This window comes from Mercenaria mercenaria, chromosome 5 (genome assembly GCF_021730395.1).
Source record: "Mercenaria mercenaria strain notata chromosome 5, MADL_Memer_1, whole genome shotgun sequence".
Classification (NCBI taxonomy): domain Eukaryota; kingdom Metazoa; phylum Mollusca; class Bivalvia; order Venerida; family Veneridae; genus Mercenaria; species Mercenaria mercenaria.
Window position 1 is genome coordinate 10,714,719 of NC_069365.1, and position 23,562 is coordinate 10,738,280.

General features: G+C 35.0%; 1 protein-coding gene across 2 annotated transcripts in view; it reads right to left on the minus strand.

The window, feature by feature from the left end:
• Window positions 1-4,327: 4,327 nt before the first annotated feature.
• LOC123556440 (alpha-2-macroglobulin-like) overlaps window positions 4,328-23,562 on the minus strand; it is a 43,755-nt gene continuing 24,520 nt past the window's right edge. For both annotated transcript variants that reach the window (XM_045347166.2, XM_045347165.2), the window contains exons 20-37: window positions 22,834-22,951; window positions 22,139-22,252; window positions 20,617-20,718; window positions 19,237-19,377; window positions 18,942-19,080; window positions 18,368-18,550; window positions 17,496-17,577; window positions 15,552-15,714; window positions 12,989-13,069; window positions 12,084-12,276; window positions 11,707-11,870; window positions 11,242-11,406; window positions 10,451-10,513; window positions 9,519-9,631; window positions 7,145-7,295; window positions 6,653-6,755; window positions 6,231-6,340; window positions 4,328-5,704 (exon numbers count right to left, since the gene is read on the minus strand). In XM_045347166.2, coding sequence (XP_045203101.2) covers window positions 5,696-5,704; window positions 6,231-6,340; window positions 6,653-6,755; window positions 7,145-7,295; window positions 9,519-9,631; window positions 10,451-10,513; window positions 11,242-11,406; window positions 11,707-11,870; window positions 12,084-12,276; window positions 12,989-13,069; window positions 15,552-15,714; window positions 17,496-17,577; window positions 18,368-18,550; window positions 18,942-19,080; window positions 19,237-19,377; window positions 20,617-20,718; window positions 22,139-22,252; window positions 22,834-22,951 — 2,194 coding nt within the window. In that variant the 3' untranslated portion in view covers window positions 4,328-5,695. The remainder of the gene's footprint in view (window positions 5,705-6,230; window positions 6,341-6,652; window positions 6,756-7,144; window positions 7,296-9,518; window positions 9,632-10,450; window positions 10,514-11,241; window positions 11,407-11,706; window positions 11,871-12,083; window positions 12,277-12,988; window positions 13,070-15,551; window positions 15,715-17,495; window positions 17,578-18,367; window positions 18,551-18,941; window positions 19,081-19,236; window positions 19,378-20,616; window positions 20,719-22,138; window positions 22,253-22,833; window positions 22,952-23,562) is intronic.

Consider the following 23,562-nt stretch of genomic DNA (forward strand, 5'->3'; position numbering starts at 1 on the left):
CCCTTCCCCCCCCCCCCCCCCCCCCCCCCCGCCCCCCAAAAAAGCATTCATTTTCTGTTAATTCGATTTTGACTAATGAAATTATTTGCTTCTTAACTTTTTGCCAGATATATTTTTTTGCCATTCCTCACCACAGACCCTTTCGGCGGGGGATACTAATTCATCGAATTTGCTTGTTATCTGTGTAATCGATGAATTAAAGAGAAGTCGTAATATTAACACAAATAGTCTTTATGAGAAAGGTGGCCTCCGCAGCCGAGTCGTTTAGGTCGCTTACTTCAAATCACTTGCCCCTCGCCGATGTGGGTTCGAGCCTTGCTCGGGTTGTTGAATTCTGCATGAGAGGAAGCCATCCAGCTGGCGTACGGAAGGCCGGTAGTTCTACCAAAGTGCCCGCCCGTGATGAAATAATGCACGAAGGGGCACCTGGGGTCTTCTTCCACCATCAAAAGCTGGAAAGTTGCCACTTAACTGACATTTGTGTCGTTAAACCCAACAAAGCTAAAACAAAACAAAAACAACATTTCTTTTTAAGAAATACGCATTTTGAGCAACAGCAAGTGCGATTGATTGATTTCAAGGTAAAATATAATGCATTGAATATTGAATTCTCTTTTGGCAAATTACTAACCTACCCTTCAAAAATGTTTAAAACAGTCTTAGTAATATAGAATATTTGCTCCAAGTGTTTATACTAAGACCACAGCATGAACATGACTCGGATATACATTTTTCTCATTAAGATAGCATTAAAATTGTCTTTGTCATACACAGCAAAAGTTTCACGATAAAAAATGGCATGTCGTATAATTGTGTGCTTCAGAAGTCAACAACCGCAAATTATTTTTCATAACTGTGTGCTTTAGAGGACATCCATCGCAAAATTAGTTTGCATAACTGTATGCTTAGAGGACATCCATCGCAAAATTAGTTTGCATAGTTGTGCTTCAGAGGGCATCCATCGCAAAATTATTTTGCATAACTGTGTGCTTCAGAGGGCATCCATCGCAAAATTAGTTTGCATAACTGTGTGCTTCAAAAGACATTCACCGCAACAATATTTTGCATAATTGTGTGCTTCAGAAGACATCCATCGCAAAATTACTTGAAATAATGATGCTTGTTAGACAGGTAGGGATGTTTTACTGAGAAACCGTGAGATTTGACAAAGGTACATGTAATTACAAAACTTGGCCGCCACTACTGCAGCAAGAGGACACAGAAATTGAAACTGCTAAACACCTTTCAAGAAAATATGTTTTGAGAAAACAAAAGAAAGCTGGTACATGTCGGAAATAGGGTATCGAGCTGATACCAGAACAAATATGAGCACTTGTGGCAAACCAAAGCCACGAAAAATGTTATTGGCTCAGTTATCGCGCTTTCAAGATCCAGTGGTGGGAGGTGTTCTCAATGTTATGGGCGATGTCATGGTCCAGTGATGCGAGATGTTCTCAATATTATGGACGATGTCGTGATCCAGTGGTTAGAGGCGTTCTCAATGTTATGGGCGATATCATGACCAAGGGTGAACGGTGTTTTCAATGTTATGGGCGTAGTCATGGACTGAATGTCTACTGTAGTTTTGGTGTAAAAGACACAATTTTAGGTCATATGGTGACTTGAGGAGGTAGAACCACCGTCCTTCCGTAAGCCAGCTGGATGGCTTCCTCACATGAAGAGTTCAATGTCCCGAGTGAAGCTCGAACCCACATAAGTGAGGGGCAATTGGTTTAAAGTAAGCGACCTTAACCACTCGGCCATGGAGGTCCCCAGAACTACACTTGAATGCGAAGAGCAGATATTACAAATAATCGGAAATTCTTTGCAAAATATACTTCAGTAAAGATATAGATGTATACAAATACCAACACGATCGTAAAGATAAAATGAAATAAAGAAAAGTAAAGGAACCTAGTATTTGAAATTTGATTTTTTTTAATCTTAGTTATCGTGACGTCATAACACTGTACCACCATGATTTACGTTTTAATTTGTTTTCACTCGTTTATGCGCCACTTGAGAAAATCTTTGAGCGTCACTTCCCCATACCGGATTTTCTGGTGGGTGGTAACAAGACAAAAGTAGCATATCGCTGTTGGTAATACGGTGTACACATTGGACGCCCAAGATACCTTTAAATGAAACATCGACGCCTTTAACATCATAATCCGTAAAAACCCAGTCTTTTATCAGTACCCCTAATCCACCTGAACCTCTCTGTGCATTAACATGTAGCTCCTTTCAATTATTACCTAACCATTTATGTCCCGATACATTTATTACATTATTACTGGTTAAGTGAGTCTCACAAATAGAAAACACATCAACGTAAATAGCGTCAACAATTACGCAACGCAGATCATGATTGGCATTGTTCCACCCACATACATTTAAGCGGGCTACTTTGAATCATGGGGCGGGTATATGTTCTAAGCTTGATTTCCGTTTCCATTTCCGGTAGCGCGCTTAACTTTACCATTCGCGTCTATCCGTAGGTTACTGCCTTGTGGCAGTTCTGGTATTCATCTCTATCAATCGCTCCGCATGCGATTTGCTGCTTTTGATGAAGACACGGTTGTACTGCTCAGTGTCTTAGAGACACAATTTATTTCTTAGCACTAATATTTTTTCTCCGAGAGACCGGAACCTTACTTTCACAACAGTAGGTTGATTCGGAATCCAGCCTGGTGGCTTTAGTCGCAGAGCACCTGTGACGGATACAACAACCGGGCGCTTCGATCAACGATTTTGCCTTCTGCAGGATATTCTCACCTTCCTCGAAGGGAATACCGTTAACAATTACCGTAAGATCAGGGTCATTCAGAGGTTTGATCGTTGATCCGGTTGTTTAATGGTCAGTTAATACACGTGACAGTTCGACATTGTCCATTCTTGTCTGTAATGACTGAACCGTTACCAAGAGACTATCTATGCGTGCTGTCTCTTTGCCGATATCAAGATTTAGTTCATCGCGTAGTGATTAGATTTTAGAATCAATATTTTGTATCAGATCGGTTCGCAATATGTCAATTTTGCCCTCTAATGTTTTCCTCAAGCTTTCCTGTTTGTTCTTTATTTCGGTCAAACTGGCTAACACTAAGTCTATTTTATCGCCATCGCCCTTACTTGACGGTGAACTGCATTTGTTGTACTTTTCTTCGATGAGGCCCCCCGTTGGGGAAGATGGCGATGTACAGACTCCGGAGTTATTTTCTGTGTCAGTCGTAGGCTTTGTGGAATGAGGAGTCTCAAATACAGATTGAGAGAAGAGAAAGTCCTCAGCAGGATATAAAATAGAGCTTTTTTCGCTCGCCAAGAATTTCACTTACAGTTATATCGTCTTCCCCAAGGGAACCTCCATCTTTAGTTTGCTTGGTACTTTTTTCAGATAGATCCGAGTCACTACTTTTTTTTTCTTTTTGCTCTCCTACTTCTGATCTCCATAAGTTAAAACTCATGAACCTAGATCCATATATATTTGTTTTATCACTTTGACACCGACCGCAAATTACCTGACCAAATATATTATCGGCTTTTGCGGTGTCAATTTGTCACATGGTGGAATACTATCTGGATACTATATTTTTATGTAGACACTATAGTAAATTAAAAAATAAACATAGAATGGATTATTACATGGAGATTGTATTATTGCATGTATATGCATACAATATTGTAAAACAATATTATGAAGCATCAAGTTTTTAATTAGATAATATAATCCTCATCCTCCCGTACTGAATGCATGTTTTACTATATTTGATTTTGAATCCGTAGCTTCCATTTAATGTTGAAGTTATAGAAAACTGTTTAAGTTTTAATGGCCAACACTATTTCCATAGGAACATCACTGATAATAATTCTAGCCCAGGAAAACTTATGAAATTCTTCAAAGAATTTACACGAAGAAGTTGTTGCTTTTATACAATTTGTATAGAGTTAGGCATGCGTGCGTGCGTGTGTGTGTGTGTTTGGGTTTAGCGTCTTTTTCAACAGTTTCTCAGTCATACAAACGAGGGTGTCTACTTGTAGCAGTGAGCGCAATTTCATCTTTATAGTGTTGCCTCGCTGGATTATCACGCATTAGACACGTGGCATGGTACCCCACCCCGTCACATTATACCGACACGAGACTGACCAGTCCTAGCACTATCCTCTTAATTCTGAGCACCAAGCGAGGAAGCTGCCAGTACCATTTTGTACGTCTTTGGTATGACTCGGCCAGGGATCGAACCCACGACCTCCCGCTGTTGAAGCGGACGCTCTACCACTAGGCTACCGAGGCGGTCACAGAGTTACATCATACTCGCGCAAATGCTATGTATATATATATTGTTTATTTCAGTCTCATTCATGTACAAAGTAAACAACAGAAAAGAAAAGCATTATAGATAAAATATAAATAACCATACAATAATTGAATTATAAGAGACTTGTGCATTTTTATTTTTGCACATTAACTCATCTAATCTATACAGTCTACAACTATAAAATGAGAAAGGAGAATAAAAAGCTATAAAACAGAATTACATTTGTTAATCTCTCTAATTCGACCATGCCTTAATATATAGTTAACCCTTCCCCTGCTAAATTTCTATAATGGACTGGTCCATCATTGAATGTGGGCAATACCATTTATTATTAGAAGGGGTGTTGACTTGGCTGATCTTGGTCTGCACTGGTCACAAAGGCAGATTTACTTGGCGCCAGCAGGCTAAGGATTAATATGCTCGTCCAAACAGGCAAATTAAGAAAGCAGTGCTTTTCAAATTATTGTTGAAATTTGCATTTGTTGATAACGTATCAAAATACAATGATGTTTTGAAAAAGTAGAGTTCTTATTTCCATCTTTTAGTTTGCTCTTTAAACTGATACATACTGTTATTTTTTGGCAAATATTTAAGCAAAAGTTAAATAAACTATACATGACATAGGATTCAACAAACATTACAAAAAGACCTACAGGCATTTATAGAAAAGTAGACAACTGCACTTTATTACTAGTAAGGCTATATACCAATAAAAAACATTTTGCTTAATTTTCATATATTCAGCTAATTCAGATCAATTTTGAAACAGTTTCTAAATTTTCACTCCGTCGTAGACCTATTTTTCACAAGATATTCATATATTTGCTTCAAGAAAATGAAAAGAAAAAGCGGTGTGGAATAGTATGCAGTGAAATGCAAGTTGATTTGAAGTCAGATACTCATATATTGCGCATTTCAAAAAGCAAAGCAGTCCGCAGAATAAACACCCTACTTTCTTTTTCAAGTAAACAATTCCAAAACATGCAAATATAAGCATGAAAAGTGTCTTATTTTATGTAAAATACATCCCAAGAGTGAATTAAATAATTTCCATTTTGCCCCTCGTTTACGCATAAATGCTCAAAAACCAGAAAAATTAGGATCTATTTATTATAGACTTTTTTTTCGACCATGGAAGTATATTTTTGACCAAATTACTGCTATTTAACCTTGTAATACAAGTGCATGCCAATGTGTAACAGCTCACAAAATAATACCTATGGATGTATGTTTTATAGCAAACATAATTAACAATTTACATAAAATTGCATATCATCACAAGTTATTTGTGTAGGACTATCATGGCGCATTAAAGAAAGTATGTACAGTGCATTTGAATGTAGTGCAAATATTCTGTTCCATCCGATTATGCATGAACCATTCTAACACGCCTGAAATGTAAAGTTGAATAAATAAACAAAAATACGTTTGACGAGAGAATAAAAATATACAAAAATTATTTTTGAAATTCTGTAGAGAATGGTTGTCATGATATCATTAATGACTGTTTGACTGATTTTAAAGGAGACAGGAGATTCTCATTCTATTGATTTCATGCATAAATCTGTAACTCTGGCATTTTTATGACTGGACGCAAGTGTATATCACACGAAAAATACCAATATAAATTAATGTTTAATTTCTCGTTTTTCGTACTATATCTTACAAAAAAGTTTATTTTTACTGGTCATTTTTGCGAATTCTTAAATTCAGAATTCTGCTTATTAAAAAAAGTCCATATGTCTCATTTTAATGAAGTTATCGATATTTACTTTAGGTAAAATCGTTGTACTGCAGTGAAGGGAAAAACTGAAGGACCGTTCAGTTAAAAAAAAAAAATTCACGGAGAGTGACTTACGGCATGCATTTGAAATGAAATAAAAGAATATGTCATGGAAATGAAAACACATCTATTACCGAATCTGGCAAGAGGTTTTCTGTACTACAGCAGTTATTACATGCTTTACACAGTGGTGTGTTCTTGTCTTCTAATATAGACGGCAGGTAGTTCTTCATTATTTTTTCGTCTACAATACGTCAAGAGAAATTGGTTATAATTGTCCAGCAGGGGTTTTACTTCCTATGCGAATATATATCCGTACTAATAATGTAAAATGTGTTTAACATCGACAGATTCAAACTAAGTAAAAAAACTGAACTTTGATTATAAGAAAGCTGATTTTTTTTTATCTAAAATGATCGTATGAACGATAAAAATATATTGATATTTACATCAGAATGACACATCTTACGACCACTTACATACTTATTGAACAAATTGAATTAGCAAACAAGCTTGCAGGTAAACCATTTATACACATGTAGGTAATTACACTTACCTGGTTCGTAGTAAGAATAAAGTATGACATTTGATGCCTGTACACCTCCTACAAATGAAACCCTCTGGTATGGTACGCTCACACATATTTCCTTCTTTGGAATCTAAAATATAACGATATATTTTTGTTTTCAAAGAAGTGAACAACTTCCAGAATTCTCAATGATAGGACATGTAAAACAGTTCATCTACATTTAAAACTTAATATGCATGCGTACCAGCTAACTCGCAACTTTTATCTGCTCATAAGTAAATACTTTATAGTTAATATTGTTAACTTTATGTTGTTGTACCCAGATTTTAAACATGTGGATATCATAGTCGCCTTTGTTGGATCACGCTGGATCCATGTGGATATCCTATGGTTCACATGTTGGATCCAAGGCAGAACTTTCGAGGATCACTTCGTGGTATGAAGTTTACGTTGTAAACGTAAAGTAAAACTTTAAATTTTCACATTCTTCTATTTAGTTAAGATGCTATACTTGTTTACCTGGTCGAAATAGATAAAAAGCCTTCCACCCTCCAGTTCCAAACGTTTCATAATTGGTGTCTTAATCACTTTATCTTTGTCTGGCTTGAAGCCCGAAACCGCACCAAAATTCATTATCGCCATATTGCTGTTAGTGTTGATTCCTTTGTATCTATAAAATATGTTATGACGTCTTGATATTACATCAGGAACAATAAAATGATGTACCTTTTACATGCATTACAGATCAGGGGATGTTCGTCTCATGGCCCCATTATCATGTATCCACACTTTTTTTTTGTTTAGAAACAGTTAATGATACACATGGACAAAATAGGACATTTAGTTGCAATTTCGCAAAATTTCACTGTGGAAGGGTTGAAAGTCCATGTGTATCAGTCACTGTTACAATTTAGTTGAAAATGGTAAATGTGAACCTAAATACATGTATACATTTTAATTTCGACGATACACACGGATTTCAAATAGAAATATGAAGAATTGTTTCAGTTATTCAACATTTAAAACGAACACCCTCCGTCGCCGACATTGGATACTTGCCCCTCACCGCTTTGGATGTATGCGGGCAAGCCGTTCAGCTCCAGCTGGCTCACGGAAGGTTGGTAGCTCTACCTAGCTAGTACAACTTTTAATGTTGAAACCCATCAAACGCTATTTTTGACTTATTTACATAAATCAGTTATCTATGATTTTTTTAATCAGAACAGAATTTTTAACTTTACTCGAAAGTTTCTCGTGATAAACACAATTACAAGCAAATTAACCTGGCTTGAAAATATATACATTTATAACTGATTTTGACATTAAATATACACATATAAATATATTTGAAAGATATGTCAATACATATTCCAATTTGAAATATCTGTGTATTGTCGAAATTAAAATGTATGCATGTATTTAGGTTCACATTTGCCATTTTCAATGTATAATTAACTAAAATACAGACCTCCACTTCAGCGCTATGTAAAATGGACACTTTACAAAAACATGTTGCGTTACAGTATCACACAATATTGAAAACAAACAATAGGAAGGGCAAATAGCAATAATTTCACAATCGCGTTAAACTCAAAAGTCATCTTTCTGGAAATGTATATACAAAACCTCTCCAACTTAATCTGTTTATAATTGGAGGTTCGTATCTTTTTTGATAAGAAATTCTGAAAAACTTATTGACGATTGCGTACACACAAACACGCATTAAACCACATGCCAAACAAATTACAGGTATATCCTACAGGAAAAGAAATAGAAAGGGAGGCTACATTCATGTCCCACTTACACTAAGATATAAAATAAAGTATATACTTGAACAAACGTTAGAACACTCTAGTCCCAGATACAGCAGACTATCAGAGCCATTTTTTCTGGAGTGTCAAAATACTTATACATGTATGTATAATATAAGAGTAATGGAATACATAAGGCATTTAAGACACACGTTATAGTGCCATAAAAACTCGCTAAAACTGATTGATATCACTAGAATATGCCAATGATGGAGGAAGCAGAAATGATGACGTCACGTCAAACAATCAATTTCGATATCAATACTTACCTGTTCAAATTTATTGAGTTGTTAACGCTAGAGAATACCATATATATAAGAAAACTAGGAATTTATGTATATAAAGCATTTCAAAGAAGAAACAACATGTTATATGGTACACGTGAATAAAATGTTTTAGACATGGATAATATTTCACTACAATCACGAGTTTGTAAAAAAGAAAATAACTATCTTTAAGTCAGTCATTCTGAGGATGTTTCATTATCTTCACTTTATGTGTTTTAAAGAAATTTATCCATGTTATCTGTCTTGCATGTATGTTTTTGTAAGAGTGATAAATTTGTGGATATAGTATATTGATGTTAAAATAAGTAGCCTTTCTTACGTTTCGTTTCGGTAAGATCGGTCGCTCAGCCGCAGTTAGTGGTTTTTGTGTGTGCATATGTATATTAATGTGTTTATCGTCTGACAATAAAATTCAAAGAAGAATAAAATTATTTTTATAGCTATTTGTATAAATGCTATGCAACTGCATTACTGTCAATTTTCACTAAGAAACGCAGAATTTATACATGTTATACATGTATAATTCCTTAGATTTTATCAGAATGAATGTGTCTACTATATCAATATTTTATATACAAGTGTAGTTGATACATTAAATGAAATATTGTATTAACGTAATCTAAATCATTTATGTTAAATGAAAAGGTTGCAAAAAATATTTGTCAGACCTTCTCCACATTGAAGTGTATGTTATTATGTTTTCACTGTTCGTCATATCTGTATGTTTGCTTGTTATGCCATGATGGGCTAATAGCCTTATGGAATAAATAAAATAAAACTGAAACTGAAACTTACCTTGCGCATGCTTTGATTGTATATTTTTTCGCTGTCGCTGTCGCTGCCGGTACAGTGATGGTCAGATCATAGGAAGGACTTGTCTCACTTTTTACATTGAAAAACTGATTGATCTAAATTCAGAAAATAATACACACTTAATAAAACAAGTCAACTTATAAATCTGATATGATTTACTCCATATAAATACACATACATGTAAATTAATAAAAAATTAAAGGTAGGGGTAGATTCCCAGAAGCACAGAGAAACCTAAACATGGCGATTGAGTCATGAAACATTTGTATAAGATTAAGTATTTTTGATATCAGCTCAATAATTATATCGCAGAATTAAACACACATGTATGACACAAGACAGTAGATAAGTGTACATTTGTCAAAGAAATAATATATAATATCGGCAAACAAACATCAAACTAAATGAGCCGCGCCATGAGAAAACCAACATAGTGGGTTTGCGACCAGCATGGATCCAGACCAGCCTGCGCATCCGCGCAGTCATGGTCAGGATCCATGCTGTTCGCTAACAGTTCTCTAATTGCTATGGCTTTGAAATGCGAACAGCATGGATCCTGACCAGACTGCGCGGATGCGCAGGCTGGTCTGGATCCATGCTGGTCGCAAACCCACTATGTTGGTTTTCTCATGGCGCGGCTCAAATGTATGTAAAAGTGAAGCAAATTATCACGATCATGTTTTTGACAATAATTGGCAATATACATTGTATATTCAAAGTAAAATCATCTTTCTGAATTTCTATTTAATTATAAAATATAGGTATAAATATTACATGATGTTAAAGAGGTGCACGGACCTGAACAAATAAGTTTTCAAAGCCGCGGACAAGCATTAGCGAATACAGGGCAATACCAAATTTTCAAAAAACAGAACCCGAAATTACCATATATAGTAAACAAAATTATACATTACATCTATCAACGCAAATCCAATTCCTTTGACGTCCACTATTATTCTTCCAATTTTTCCTTCAAACTAAAGTAAAAAAAACCAAACAAACAAGTTGTAACGAACTGCCTGCAATGAACACCTCATTATTTTATTATTTTCAAAAGTTAAAAAAATGTTATTTTTCTGCAGAGTGGTAATCATTATGTAATATATCCGAGTTTGTAGACTGAAAATATATCACATACCGTTATCCTTTAACAGTCCGTAAAGATTAGTATAACAATGATCTGGTATCTGTCTATGATGTATGAACAATATATTATGCTATATATACAATATGTTATAACACAACACCTGGAATAAAATTTGCATAAACAAAAAATACAGTTGTTGATTGTTTTATAACATCTATAAATGCAAAAAAAAAAAGTATTTAATTTCAATTTTGATAACATTTCATTTTGAAATGGAAGCGAAAATATGAGAAAACATGTTAGAAATTATCATATGAAAGGGAATTAATTACAAAGAAAATACACCAACGGATGATGTTCGATCACTACAGGAGACTGCAGCACTTCCCTTCGATCTCATGGGAGCTGAAAATACAATGCTCAGGAAAGCGGTTAAATCGTATTATAACTGCATTACATTTAATCAGAATAAAGCTCACCTGGAAAAAAAATAGTCGTTACCTGGCTTATGATGAGTATTTAACGGTAGTTTTCTCTGAGTTTTGTATTGATTGCGAACTGTTTTATTAATTAGAATATCCATGCTGTACACCTTTATTAAATGCAACAGTTTCTTACTTCGACAAACTGCAGAATGTCGTGGTTTTGGTTGTTAAGTATTATCTGTTTCTTGTTGGCAGGTATGGCGCATGTGTCTTTACAGATATCTATGACCATGGAGACCTCCTTCGAATAAATCAATGCAGCGAACTCTGTAAAGGACTGGAGTGCCACGACGGTATCCTAGAGGATAAGGTCAAAGTAAAACTATGATAACAGGAGAAGTAACGGTATGTCAACAGAAGAAATGTTACATAAGTAGTCCTGTTACCAAGTTTTATAACAAAAAATACTTCAATTTCCTGTATGAGCCTAAACATCGAATTTTTTTAAGAACCATCTTCTTGCTATGTCGGTCGAGTAACTGATTCTAGTAGACCTACCAAACTTGCTTGTAGTAAATGATTTTACATGCTTCAAGTCCTTTTAATATCGAAACCTAATTTTGCTCGAACGTATCATTTTATTATGCTTGGATAATACCTGAGTTGATAAGAACCCTCCATATGGATTTCTGTTTTCAATCAACCACTTAAGAATCATCAATCCATTTGTCTTGTCGGCCAATTTCGAATATGTAAGCAATGCGTATGCAGCGATTTCGATTTCAAGTGCTCGTGACGGATTGTTCCAGTGCTTTGTCTGACCTGTTGTAAGCACATGAAAACAAATATTCTGATAACAAGTGTCTATATGATATATGTGCAATAGATGTATTGTTATTATAAAATTCTCGGTAATTGGTTTAGAAACGAAACATTGGAATCGGAATTCATGTACATGCATATCTACGGGCAACATAGTGAGCTTTTGTACGACTTATTTCAATGGTTTACAGAGAATAAGAAACGTATTCTGACCTGGTACTTCTACTTTGTTCACGCTATTCTCAAGTCCGTTCAGTAAGGTAGTACTCCCTCCGTTATTAACAAGTTTGAGAGCATAAGCTCCAATGGCTTTCTCATAATCAGTTGTCATCTGAGGGACTTTGAGCACCAAGGCGCTGGTCAGTAGTACTATAGCGTCGTTCATTTGTTTGATGACATCTTGATCCTGTCAATATAGTTATATCATATAACAGTCACTGTTAAAGTGACCAAACAAAAAGAGTGAAAGAATCAATAAAAATGAAAATAAACAACAACAGCAACGTAAACACTAAGTTTAACACACGGCTTCACGCGATGGTCACTGCGGAGGTTGATAACAACACAGACTGATTATAAATTACATACCAAAGCGCTTTGTTTGTAAGCTGTTTGTACTTTAACGAAGAGAAGGTTATTTTTCTCCGTTGACAGGTGTTCGTTACCGAACAAGAGATTATTAAGACCATTATCCGTTTAATTTTTAGTTTCATGAAGTGTTGGTACTGGTATTTCTAATACCACACACTATCGAATTATTAATAATTAGAAGTAATACGGCAATTATCGAAAATTAGTAACTAAAGTAAACATTACGACTTCGCTTCAATATTTAAAAATGCAAGAACATTTACTACCATACTTTTATTTACTGACAATCTGATATCGAAAATGGGATCCATGAAAAAAAAGTAAGAAATAAAGTCATCCATACAAGAAAGTTCTCGATCAGAATAAAAATAACAAAATTGTTACATTAACTGGCGCATATTACAAGTCTTTTTGATGTTACGTTTTAAGTTTCCCTATGCATTGAGCATATAATTAGATACTGGATTTCGTGTTATTTTTGTTTCGAAATTAAGAATTATGTTAAAGGAAGCATTAACAAACATTACCTTTAGTATTTCAGCGTTTTTGACTTCTTGTAAGGCCACAAGTACATACGCTAACATGGCACGATCACCTGCCGCACTACCCTGAAACATCGATATGTTGGTGCTGGTAATATATAATTACAGAACTAAATAAACACCTACTTAGTTAGAGGTAAATATGAATCCTCGTTCACTGATATCGGCTCAACAACAGGTTTGTGTTGTTCTTTAAAGTTTTAAATGTAAGAGAAAGTTTCTGACTGTGTGTGAGAAGCAAGTTGCTGTTTCAAAAACAAGTCCGTTAGGCACTACTATACTGGTTGCGGGAGAATCAGTTCCGTGATTATTAATACCGGAATCTGGATCGAGTTTTGTAGTTTAAATCATACAACCATTTGGTACAAACCATTAAAAAGATATTTGTTTCTAAGGAAGAAGCATAAAAGAAGAACAAGAACATGCCTTATGAGTCTTGTTTACCACTGACATATTTCATATGTCGTGGCGAGTTAAAATTGTGTCATTTTGTTAATAAATATGTGAAACAATACATTAATGCAATACATCTAACTTACTTTTCAATAGAGTTGCTTTTTGTACGACACCCTTTAAAAATAACATTTGCTCTGAATATGGTCTGTTTATCTATAGACAAAGCATTATATTCAAAGAGTTCTGGATATTCACACTCGACATGAAAAATTTGTGGCGGCTCTGCGCGCATACACACAAAAAAAAACACTTCTTTTTAATCTAACCATAGCGACAGGTACAGTTTATCTGACTGCTGAAAGGTCATTCGTATAAGTAGCATTAACTGAATTTTAATACCTTTATAATTATAGGTAGCTGTAAGAGCTAGGATATGGGTGGTGACGGCGGTACAGTGGTAACGAGTCAAACTATAAAAACAGGGGTTGCGTGTTCGAGCCCTTAATTCTCCAACTAAAATTAGTGACTTTAAGATAGAGTTTCAAGTACAGATGCAGTATACCTGGCATGCTTCAGAACCAGAATTTATTTTTGGAATCGGACATTAATCTCTATTGTGCACAAGCTTCCAGATAAAATCATCACTCAAATTCTTCTGGAGTGGAGGAGTCGCCAATATTGATATGACTGGTGGCGAATAAAATATCAATAACTGGGTTTATTAGCGACGCTTCAAGGAAACTGTGGGATCAGTGTGATAAAAAGGGAATAGGTGCGGAGTGGGCAAGACCCACCTCACACATTTCCGTGGGGGACAAACTAGAGCTATCACTAAAGGTGATGAATGTACCCCCCGCATGCACTGACACAGTACATTGCAATTTGACGCACACAAGATTGCATAATTATGTGGACTGTATGTATATAGACTGTATGTATACAGTATAGTAACGAAAAACAAAGTCCCATAACTATGCAGAATATTTATCTAAAAGAACGTAACATGCACCATGCACAACTAGGGTTGGTACTGATCACTTGTGTGAAGTTTCATTAAATTGTGTGCAAGGGTTCGGAAGATTAGGCGCGCACAAGATTGCATATGCACACTGTATGTACATAGTCTGTTTAAAAGAAACAAAGTCCCAAAACTCTGCAATTTTTGTTGTTAAAAGAACCTAACATGCCCCATGCACAACTACTGTTGTTACTGATCACTTGTGTGAAGTTTCATTAAATTGTGTCAAGGGGATGAGGAGAGATGGTGCGCAGAAGATTGTGTCTATGTTTATAGTATAGTAACAAAAAACAAAGACCCGTAACTCTGCAATTTTTTTTCTGAAAGAACCCAACATGCCCCATGCACAACTACTGTTGTTACTGATCACTTGTTTGAAGTTTCATTAAATTGTTCAAGGGGATGAGGAGAGATGGTGCGCACAAGGTTGTGTCTATGTATATAGTAAAGAACCTAACATGCCCCATGCACATCTACTGTTGTTACTGATCACTTGTGGGAAGTTTCATTAAATTGTGTCAAGGGGAAGAGGAGAGATGGTGCGCACGAGATTGTGTCTATGTATATAGTATAGTATAGTATAGTAACAAAAAACAAAGTCCCGTAACTCTGCAATTATGTTTCTGAAAGAACCTTACATGCCCCATGCACAACTACTGTTGTTACTGATCACTTGTGTGAAGTTTCATTAAATTGTGTCAAGGGGATGAGAAGAGATGGTGCGCACAATATTGTGTCTACGGACAGACAGACAGACGGACAGACAGACACTCATTCAGAAACAAAGACCAGATAAAAATATCATATTAAATATTTGCATAAACAGTAGTCCCAGTCTAGATCAAAGTATACAAGAACAAGAACAATTTCGCCGCATTAATGTTATTACTGTCCAGATGTCCTCTAGGGAAGCAAACTGGGAAAAGATATTGGCGGCACTAGATCTCAGCATGGACGCATAATTCAGTTTATATCATTAACAAAAAAAAAACATAATCTCCTAATTTCAGGATTATTCCAGGTCTTTCAATTGCAACTTCCTAGGAAGTTTGCCAGAACAATGCCTCCAAACAATCGCATAAAAATAATATCAGATTTCGTCTAGTGAAAGTTATGAATCAGAGAGTACATTACCTGCAAAGCTCTATGACTCAGTATACCGACATTGTTTATGGTGCCGTCTGGATTCTGATTTTTCATAATAAATCTGACAGCCCGTTCAACGACCTTGTTATCTATCAACACTATACCAAGCGAATGTGCTTGCGCAAAGGACTTTATGACAAAGGCAGTTAGCCTGAAATTTGTAGAAAATTGAACGTTTACTCATCGTCAATGAAAGTAATATAACACTAACAAAACACTTTACTATAACCATAATAACCTCAAAGCATACAGGACGCATACAGTTGGTTAACATGCAACTCCTTCCTATCTGTTAAGTATGTTATATAATCATTAACTATATAGTAACTACTTCAACACAGCGTACATAGACTTGTAAAGCATTTCAACTCAAGTGTATCATTGTGAAAGTAATAATAGCAATGATTTTGAAGAACATTACTAAGACCACAAGAGAATATAGTTTTTCTTTCTATTTTTTTTTTCATTTATCTATAATTGCAACGTGTCTTGTACACTATAAAATGATAATTGAACGCATTGAGTAATACATTCTATGTGAATTTTAAACCAAAATGTACATTTAAAGATTATTTGCAATTGACATACAGCTTAATAATGAGAAATAATAAGCAACCAGAAAACGTCTAATATTGCACCATTAAAAAGTTAGGTAATCTCTTAACATGTTAGACTTTATCAAAATAACTAAATAAACTAATTCAAGGGCCATAACTCAAGGAATACTTTAGGATATTATGCTCAGAAACATTAAGACCAGGAATGGTAAACATTGGTTAAGAACTACACAAGTAAGAGAGAAGACACCTTTAATATTCGCATTGTTCGGTAATTCAACGGTCTTTACTCAAGAGATACTATAGGATCTAGCTAGTTGTTGAACTTGACCAATATACAATACCGATGAACATTATGTCCATGTTTGGTAAACGCGGCATTGTAACGTTTCGTAGTTTTGGGTAATTCAAGGGCCATTAATCCTAAGCGATCTGGCTGGCTATCAAAATATGCCCATAAGCATTGTGACTAAGTGTGGTGAATATTCGGCAAGGACTACTCCAGTTATAAACCGGAAAACGTCTGTGGACGTCGCCCGCCCGCCGCAGGTGTTCCCGTAATACGTCATGGTTCACAGGCGTATAATAACAGGACAAAACAAGAGCTGTCGGAAGACAGCAACTATTCAGTACCTTACAGAGTATTCAATGTATGCCCCGGACAACGTTTTCAAATTAAAAAAATCACTCCCTCTCACTGACGCCTATCAATATGTAAAGTATGAAGTCAACATCTGCGCTATCATTGTATAAGGTTACAACTTTGTATTTTCAATATGTTTTGAGTTATCCTTCCGACAAGAAGTGTGACGGAAGGACAGACAGACAAACGGATAGACAGACGGACAAGGTGGCAAATATAAAGGGTCATAATTTTGTAAAAAAGCAAAGTAGAGTTATGGAACATGTGCACTGCATGTCAGACTATGACTGTCAAAATGTGTAAAGTTTCAATCAATTCCCATTAGTGGGTACTGAGATACAAGTTCAAATACAAAAAAAATAACTAAAAATTATTAAGTCAAAAAAGGGGCAAACATTTGTAAAACAGCAAATTAAAAAAATGAACCAAGATCCAATTAAACCATACAGTAGTGTATGTATGAATGTGTAAACCATTCAGACATAATAAAATACATAGACACAGTAAACCATCTACACGTCAACATCCTTCCAATGTCACCTCTCGGGTTCTCTTAGAAACAAAAGCAATATTTTGCATTCTGTTTTTCTGTCGTTATTTCTTAAAATATGGAAGAAAAGTGCCAAATTATTTCTAGATAGTGGGTTTGGTACTTTGTTTAAAGCAGTGACGTTTATTTCTAAAACCTTTAAACGGCACGAACATAAAACCACGGCAACAATTGGCGCTTACCACAAACTTCCCACTGAATCAGCATCTCCAAAAGCACTAAAGGAACCATCCGATCTTTGGTATATCAGTTGGCGCTGGTATCCTACATTAACAGAATAAATTTTCTTTGTCTAAAGATTAAACAAGTAAATTTAGTGAAATCATATCCCCCGCCTAGTAACAATTAAATGGCAATTTGTGTAAAATTTCATGAAGATCCATAGAGGGATAATACTAAACGTAAGTAAAGGTCATTTGCTAACTGATACTTATGGGAGGTTCGGAGCTGCTTTGAATTACAAGCCTTTTGACGTGGACGAACGCAAAAGTCGTCCGGACGAAGCCGAATTTATATCCCTCCACCTTCGGCGGAGGAAAAAAAGAATTATTTTGGGTTTACTGTGTAAAAAGTAAAAAAGTAAAAAAAAAACACTCAACTGCTCATAAGTCAAAGGTATATAGTATCGCGTACATTGCAATGACGTGTGTGTTATGCTTATATGTAAAACGTCAAAAAACGAGTAATATACAATATATAGAAAATATCTTTCTTAAACATCTAATTTGAACAAAGCATATCCGTACGCTCCTATATGAAACTATGAACATCTAAGCCTTTCTCGATAGAAAATGTGAAGAAATATTGTTTAACTTTGAGTTCCCCCACATTAGACCCAATGATAAGGGAGGCTAAAGGTTATCAAATTGTATATAAATCCAAAAATAGAATTTCGCACCACTGAGCATCTTAGTGTAGAAGCCAGTATTCATAAACATTTTTAACATTAACTTTTTTATTTAGCTTTTGTAACTTCATGGATCTATGGAAAGATGTTTTCCTTTTAAAAAACCTTGAATAACATAATCTTCTGAATTAAAAAAATATCCAGTACCTGTCATCAGGACGTTCTTTATCTTATCCATGAGTTTCTTGTTATTGTCGAATCGCCCTGTTTTTCTCATATATGCTGCAGCAAAAACGGCTGGTGCAAAGTTTATCATGTTTTGTTCACCACAGCCATACGGCATCCGGATCAGGTTGTCTATGTTTTCAAGCGATAGTCCGAATACGTCACCTAAATATAAGAAATTTAAATTGATTAACAAAACACACGCTGCAGACCAACAAACAATTCACAAATCAACTCAAAACAGGCCATTCAAACAAGAAACGAAACAATAGAAAATGTCAGTATTAATCTACGCTTGCATTATTGTTATTTTACCCTGTATTACCATTAAGCCTTTATAGTTCACACAGTTAAGAAATATATTTTCGAATACAGGCCGCGCAAAAGCATTGATCTGTTTTTGAGAGTGTCAAACACTTGGTGTAACACATGTTAATTAATTTTACGCTCTCTCTCTCTCTCTCTCCCTCTCCCTCATTTCTTTTGTCATTATTTTATTTAGTGTTTCCAGTTGTCGGTCTATGACACATTATTTGTGTAGTACATTGTTACTCACCGAAAACTGTAACTCTAGTAAATTCCGAGTCTGGAACCAGTTCTGTCGGATACACCAAATTTCTCGTCTCGACCACAGCATTGTTTGTTTGGAATGATACCAGTATTGGGGTGTTCTTCTCTTTCTCAATACCTTCAGCCTAGTGTTCAAATAATTATTATTATTTGCAGAAAACAAGACAACCTTTTTCAAGTCAGGTTTAATTATATCATGATCATTTCATGGGACCATATCAAGTGTTTACGTTTTTACTAAGATATGTCATAGAATGAATATCATGCCAGTAAACAGTTACCTTCACAATCAAATCCCGGTGCACTTCATCAAATCTCGAGATTGGTGTCGATATGTCTGCACGAACTATAAGCTTCATGTCTTTCTTTACCTTCTTGGGTTTAATATGGAAATAGACTGGTGTAGGCTGACCTTTCTTCACCTAAAAAAATATATATATATATATCACAAAGTAATGCTGTTGGATATCGTGGAAATCAGTTTGGCATTGTAAGGTGATTTTTACATCAGTTAATGGTACCTATGCCTTAATAAAACATAAATGAACTAAAACTTTACAGGTATTTATGGAAATGTATGCTGCAAAGTACTGTTGTTGCTTTTTGAATTTCTACTATAAACATGCACTTGCAAGAAAGTGACACCGTTTATCGGTATCAGTAATGTATTATTTTAAGAGTAAAGTGTTCTATCTTTGGCACGTCTTTAACCTTTACCCTGCTAAATTTAAAAATTGAACTGATCTATCACTCATTTAGGGCAGTACCATTTATTATAAAGAAGGGGTGTTCACTGAAAATTTACTGACTGAACAGCGAACAGTGCAGGCCAAAATGAGCTTGCACGGATGTTCAGACACGTCTTGGTCTGCACTGGTCGCAAAGGCAGAATCACTTGCCGCAAGCAGGCTAAAGGTTAAATGCCATGTGGCGGCTGTAAAAAGTCTCAACGTACGCGAATTTAGTGTTGTATATTCCGATAATTTGACATCACGGATGATAAAATTTACTTTAACAGAATTCCGTTTGTGCCGATGCTAGGGGCCGTGAGGAGTGTTGCAAATGTCAATGCCCTTCACGGACAGACTGGATCAAACCGAGGCTAATGTAATTATTTTGCTTGCATGAGTTATCTGCTTTTCAAAGGATCTTCTTATATATCTTATTATTTTGGCTGTAACTGAAATATTCTCTTGGTCAAACACCGGCTCACTGTTAGATATAGAAACGATAGCATTTAAGTGAAAACATTCTTGCAAGAGAGACAACTGGGAAAACATAAAAAGCAAATGTAAAATGGTTTTTGTTGATTGATGCACTGTAATATAATGCATTATGGTATACGTACCACAGAGGACAAGCGCTACCGGAAAACGAATATTTGTAATTTAGAGGTGACAAGTCTAATGTCCATTCGAGACAATGTTTTACGTGACGATAGACAGTTAACAAAACTTCTTTGAATTCTATGCTTTCAACTGATCTCCTCATAGATTTGATTTTATCATTTGTTTTTCACCTTTGATTTATGTCAATTTCTTTTTATAGGGAAATCTGCTACCGGTACAGAATCCAGAAATACAGTCATTATATAACCGAAACACTTTTGAAATAAAATGCCTTAAAACAAGGTAAAACTTTATCTAACGGTAAGTACTAACCAAAACACATTTGGTTATATTCCCAGGAACCTCTGTAACAGTATTCTGGCTGTTGATTGTTATACCGACAAAATCCTCGGATTCGAACAAGGTCACCTTAACCTGCATTAAAACATGGATTATGCAAATGAAATATATATTAATACAAAGCTGTCAAAAATCTACCTTTGATCGCATTTAATACAAGTGTTCCGCGATGCCTATGGAAGTGTGGCACTTTCTGCGCTTTATTGAATTCTAAATGTCATTGATATCCTAAAAACACACACATTAAACTTTTTCAAATGTACGTATACTTTATTTTGATGTTAAACAGACAAAGTGAGAGTTACAAAAAAAGGGAGACTTCTAGGTGTTTTCTGAAAATAATATTTAATTTTTTATTGATTCTCTACAAGGAGGTATTATTGTCTTTGTGCGTTAGGAAATTGCCTGAGTGCGTTGGGGAATTGCATCTGTGCTATGGGGTTTTGTCTCAGAGCATAATGGAATGGCCTAGGTGGCAGGTGCGGTGCGGTAAGGATAGGGAAACCACGGTGTGCTAGGGTATTGTCTCTATGCATTAAGATATTGCCTCTGTGCGTTAGAGAACTGCCTCGATTTGCTTTTGTGCAGCTGCGTCAGACCATTAAGTGTGTTTTTGAGAGGATATGGCAAATGATTACCAGGTCTAATGTGAATCACTACAAAATTTTTAGGAAAAATTTAATTTTCAAAAATTGGCTAAAATAATCTTTTTTTCAGATCTTTCCCATAGAGGGTACCTTTGGCTTTTTACACTACACTACTGAAAGACGACTATAGTCAAGCCTTGAAGACATATAGTTATACAGTATTCATTAAATCAAGAAACAGTGAATAGTCTATACATACTTGATCAGGCCGATTTCAATAACTATTGCTTACGACTACGTGGACAAACAGTATAAAAAGTAACATGCGTAACAAATTGGGACTACCGCAGTGTGATCTACGGCATGGTTCAAAACTGGTAAAAACCGCATCTTCGTGCAATTTATTGTGGTATTCTGATTCAACAGCGTTATTTGTACATAATTTGTATTTGCGTTAATTTCGTTCGATATTAGAATACCAGACTGGACTTATTCCAGCGTAGTCTTAAAAAGTTCAGATACAGCATCTAAATAAGACGTGTGTCTGGAATTTTCTTAAAGGATCAAGAGGCATGTGAATATCTGAATAGAAGCATTCCGATTATTATTCTAGTATATATCTTAGAAGAGAAAGAAGGCACCGCACTGTAACGTTTAATTTTTGAATAAAGGTATTCATATAATTTTGAAATAAGATATTTGTTTCATTTCTTTGTGTATTTTAATATGTTGCTGGCATGGGTATTTCTATGCACGTACTTTTAAGATACAGTATTCCTGAAAATTTATTGTTTATATGTTTTTAATTATGTATTTACTTGTTGTTTTAGTCATGCATGTATTTATGTTATTATGACCATGTCGGTGTGCATATTGTGTAAAAATAACTGTAATGAATATATACTTACGTTATGATCCTGACCAAGATTGTTAAAAATATTGGCTTGGATAACTGCATATTCGTTCCTAATGACAGAATAAGGAAGCTGAAGCTTTACAAATAAAGGCAAACGCACAGTAAGCTGAAATATACAAAATATTTAATATATGATTTAACGTTAGTATAAATACAGCACTCATATATTATATTAAAATTTTAAAAGATTCGTCATACAGTTTCGAGAAACATTACGTTTCTTTAAAAAATAAACTAAATGTTTATAAAGCGTACGGTAACAATCGAAACAAGTTATTGTCACAAAAGCAAGATTTGACAGACGGACAGACAAGATTTGTTTAGGTATTTGATTTCTATTCCGTTTTATGAAATAAAATATAAATTACTACATAAATCTTCAACATATGTAGTTCGTAATACGTCATATACAGCACGAGAGTCATCTTACAACCGGGCTGTAAGATGGATTTTTCCAGCACCGGTAAAAATACCGGAAATCCCCGTCTGGTATGCAAGAAACGATGTTCCCGAAATATTAACATCCGCCTACTCAAGCGTTCATCCGAATAAATTCCAAGTGTTTCTTCAAATATTTGTTTAATATGATAATTTTTCAGTCTATTGTTTTAGTTAAGATCGGTATATTTGTCTGAAGGGTTACATTAATTTACACTGACATATATCACTGTATCAACAAATACTTACATCGGCTGTGTTCGGTGCAACACCCAATCCGGTTTTAAGATTTAGAGCAAAAGCGCTGGCAACGAATTTTGTGATGGTATCAGGCACTTTGAGTTGAGAAAACGTCGCAACCCCGCCGCTGTTGAAAATGTAAGATATTTGGTATTGGTCAAAACATTTTTTGACACTTTACAACAACAAGGACATACATTTCACAAACCGATTCTAAATGAACTTGCCTCTCAACCTTTATTATATTTGATAAGCTCTAGAATTTCGCTACTGTTAGAATAAACCTCTAAACAAGGAAGATGTTAAACTTTCCAGGAAAACACATTATAAGATTATTTTCATCACTAAATAAACTTTTTTCAGTGAAAAGTATATGCAATAAGCTGAACGACAGTAATACTTTAACTAGAAGTATTTTAAAGAAAAATTGTACAATAATTTAAAAACGAGTATGTTTGCGATGCTTGGAAGTAGTTACACGATACTAAATTATTTCCCTCTTAATTCTAGAGAAGTTATTTGCAGTACTTTTTAGCATTTCAATGATATGGAACCATTTATATCCAGTTAGCATACTATACATGCGTACTTACCAAATATGTTACAAAATATGAGATATTATGCTTATTTAGCAAAGATTATTTCATGAATACGAATGTGTTTGCTAAAACATATTAACTGCATAGGATTTTGGCTCTCTTTACTTTCGTATGAATTTAACATTTGCTTTATTAATGT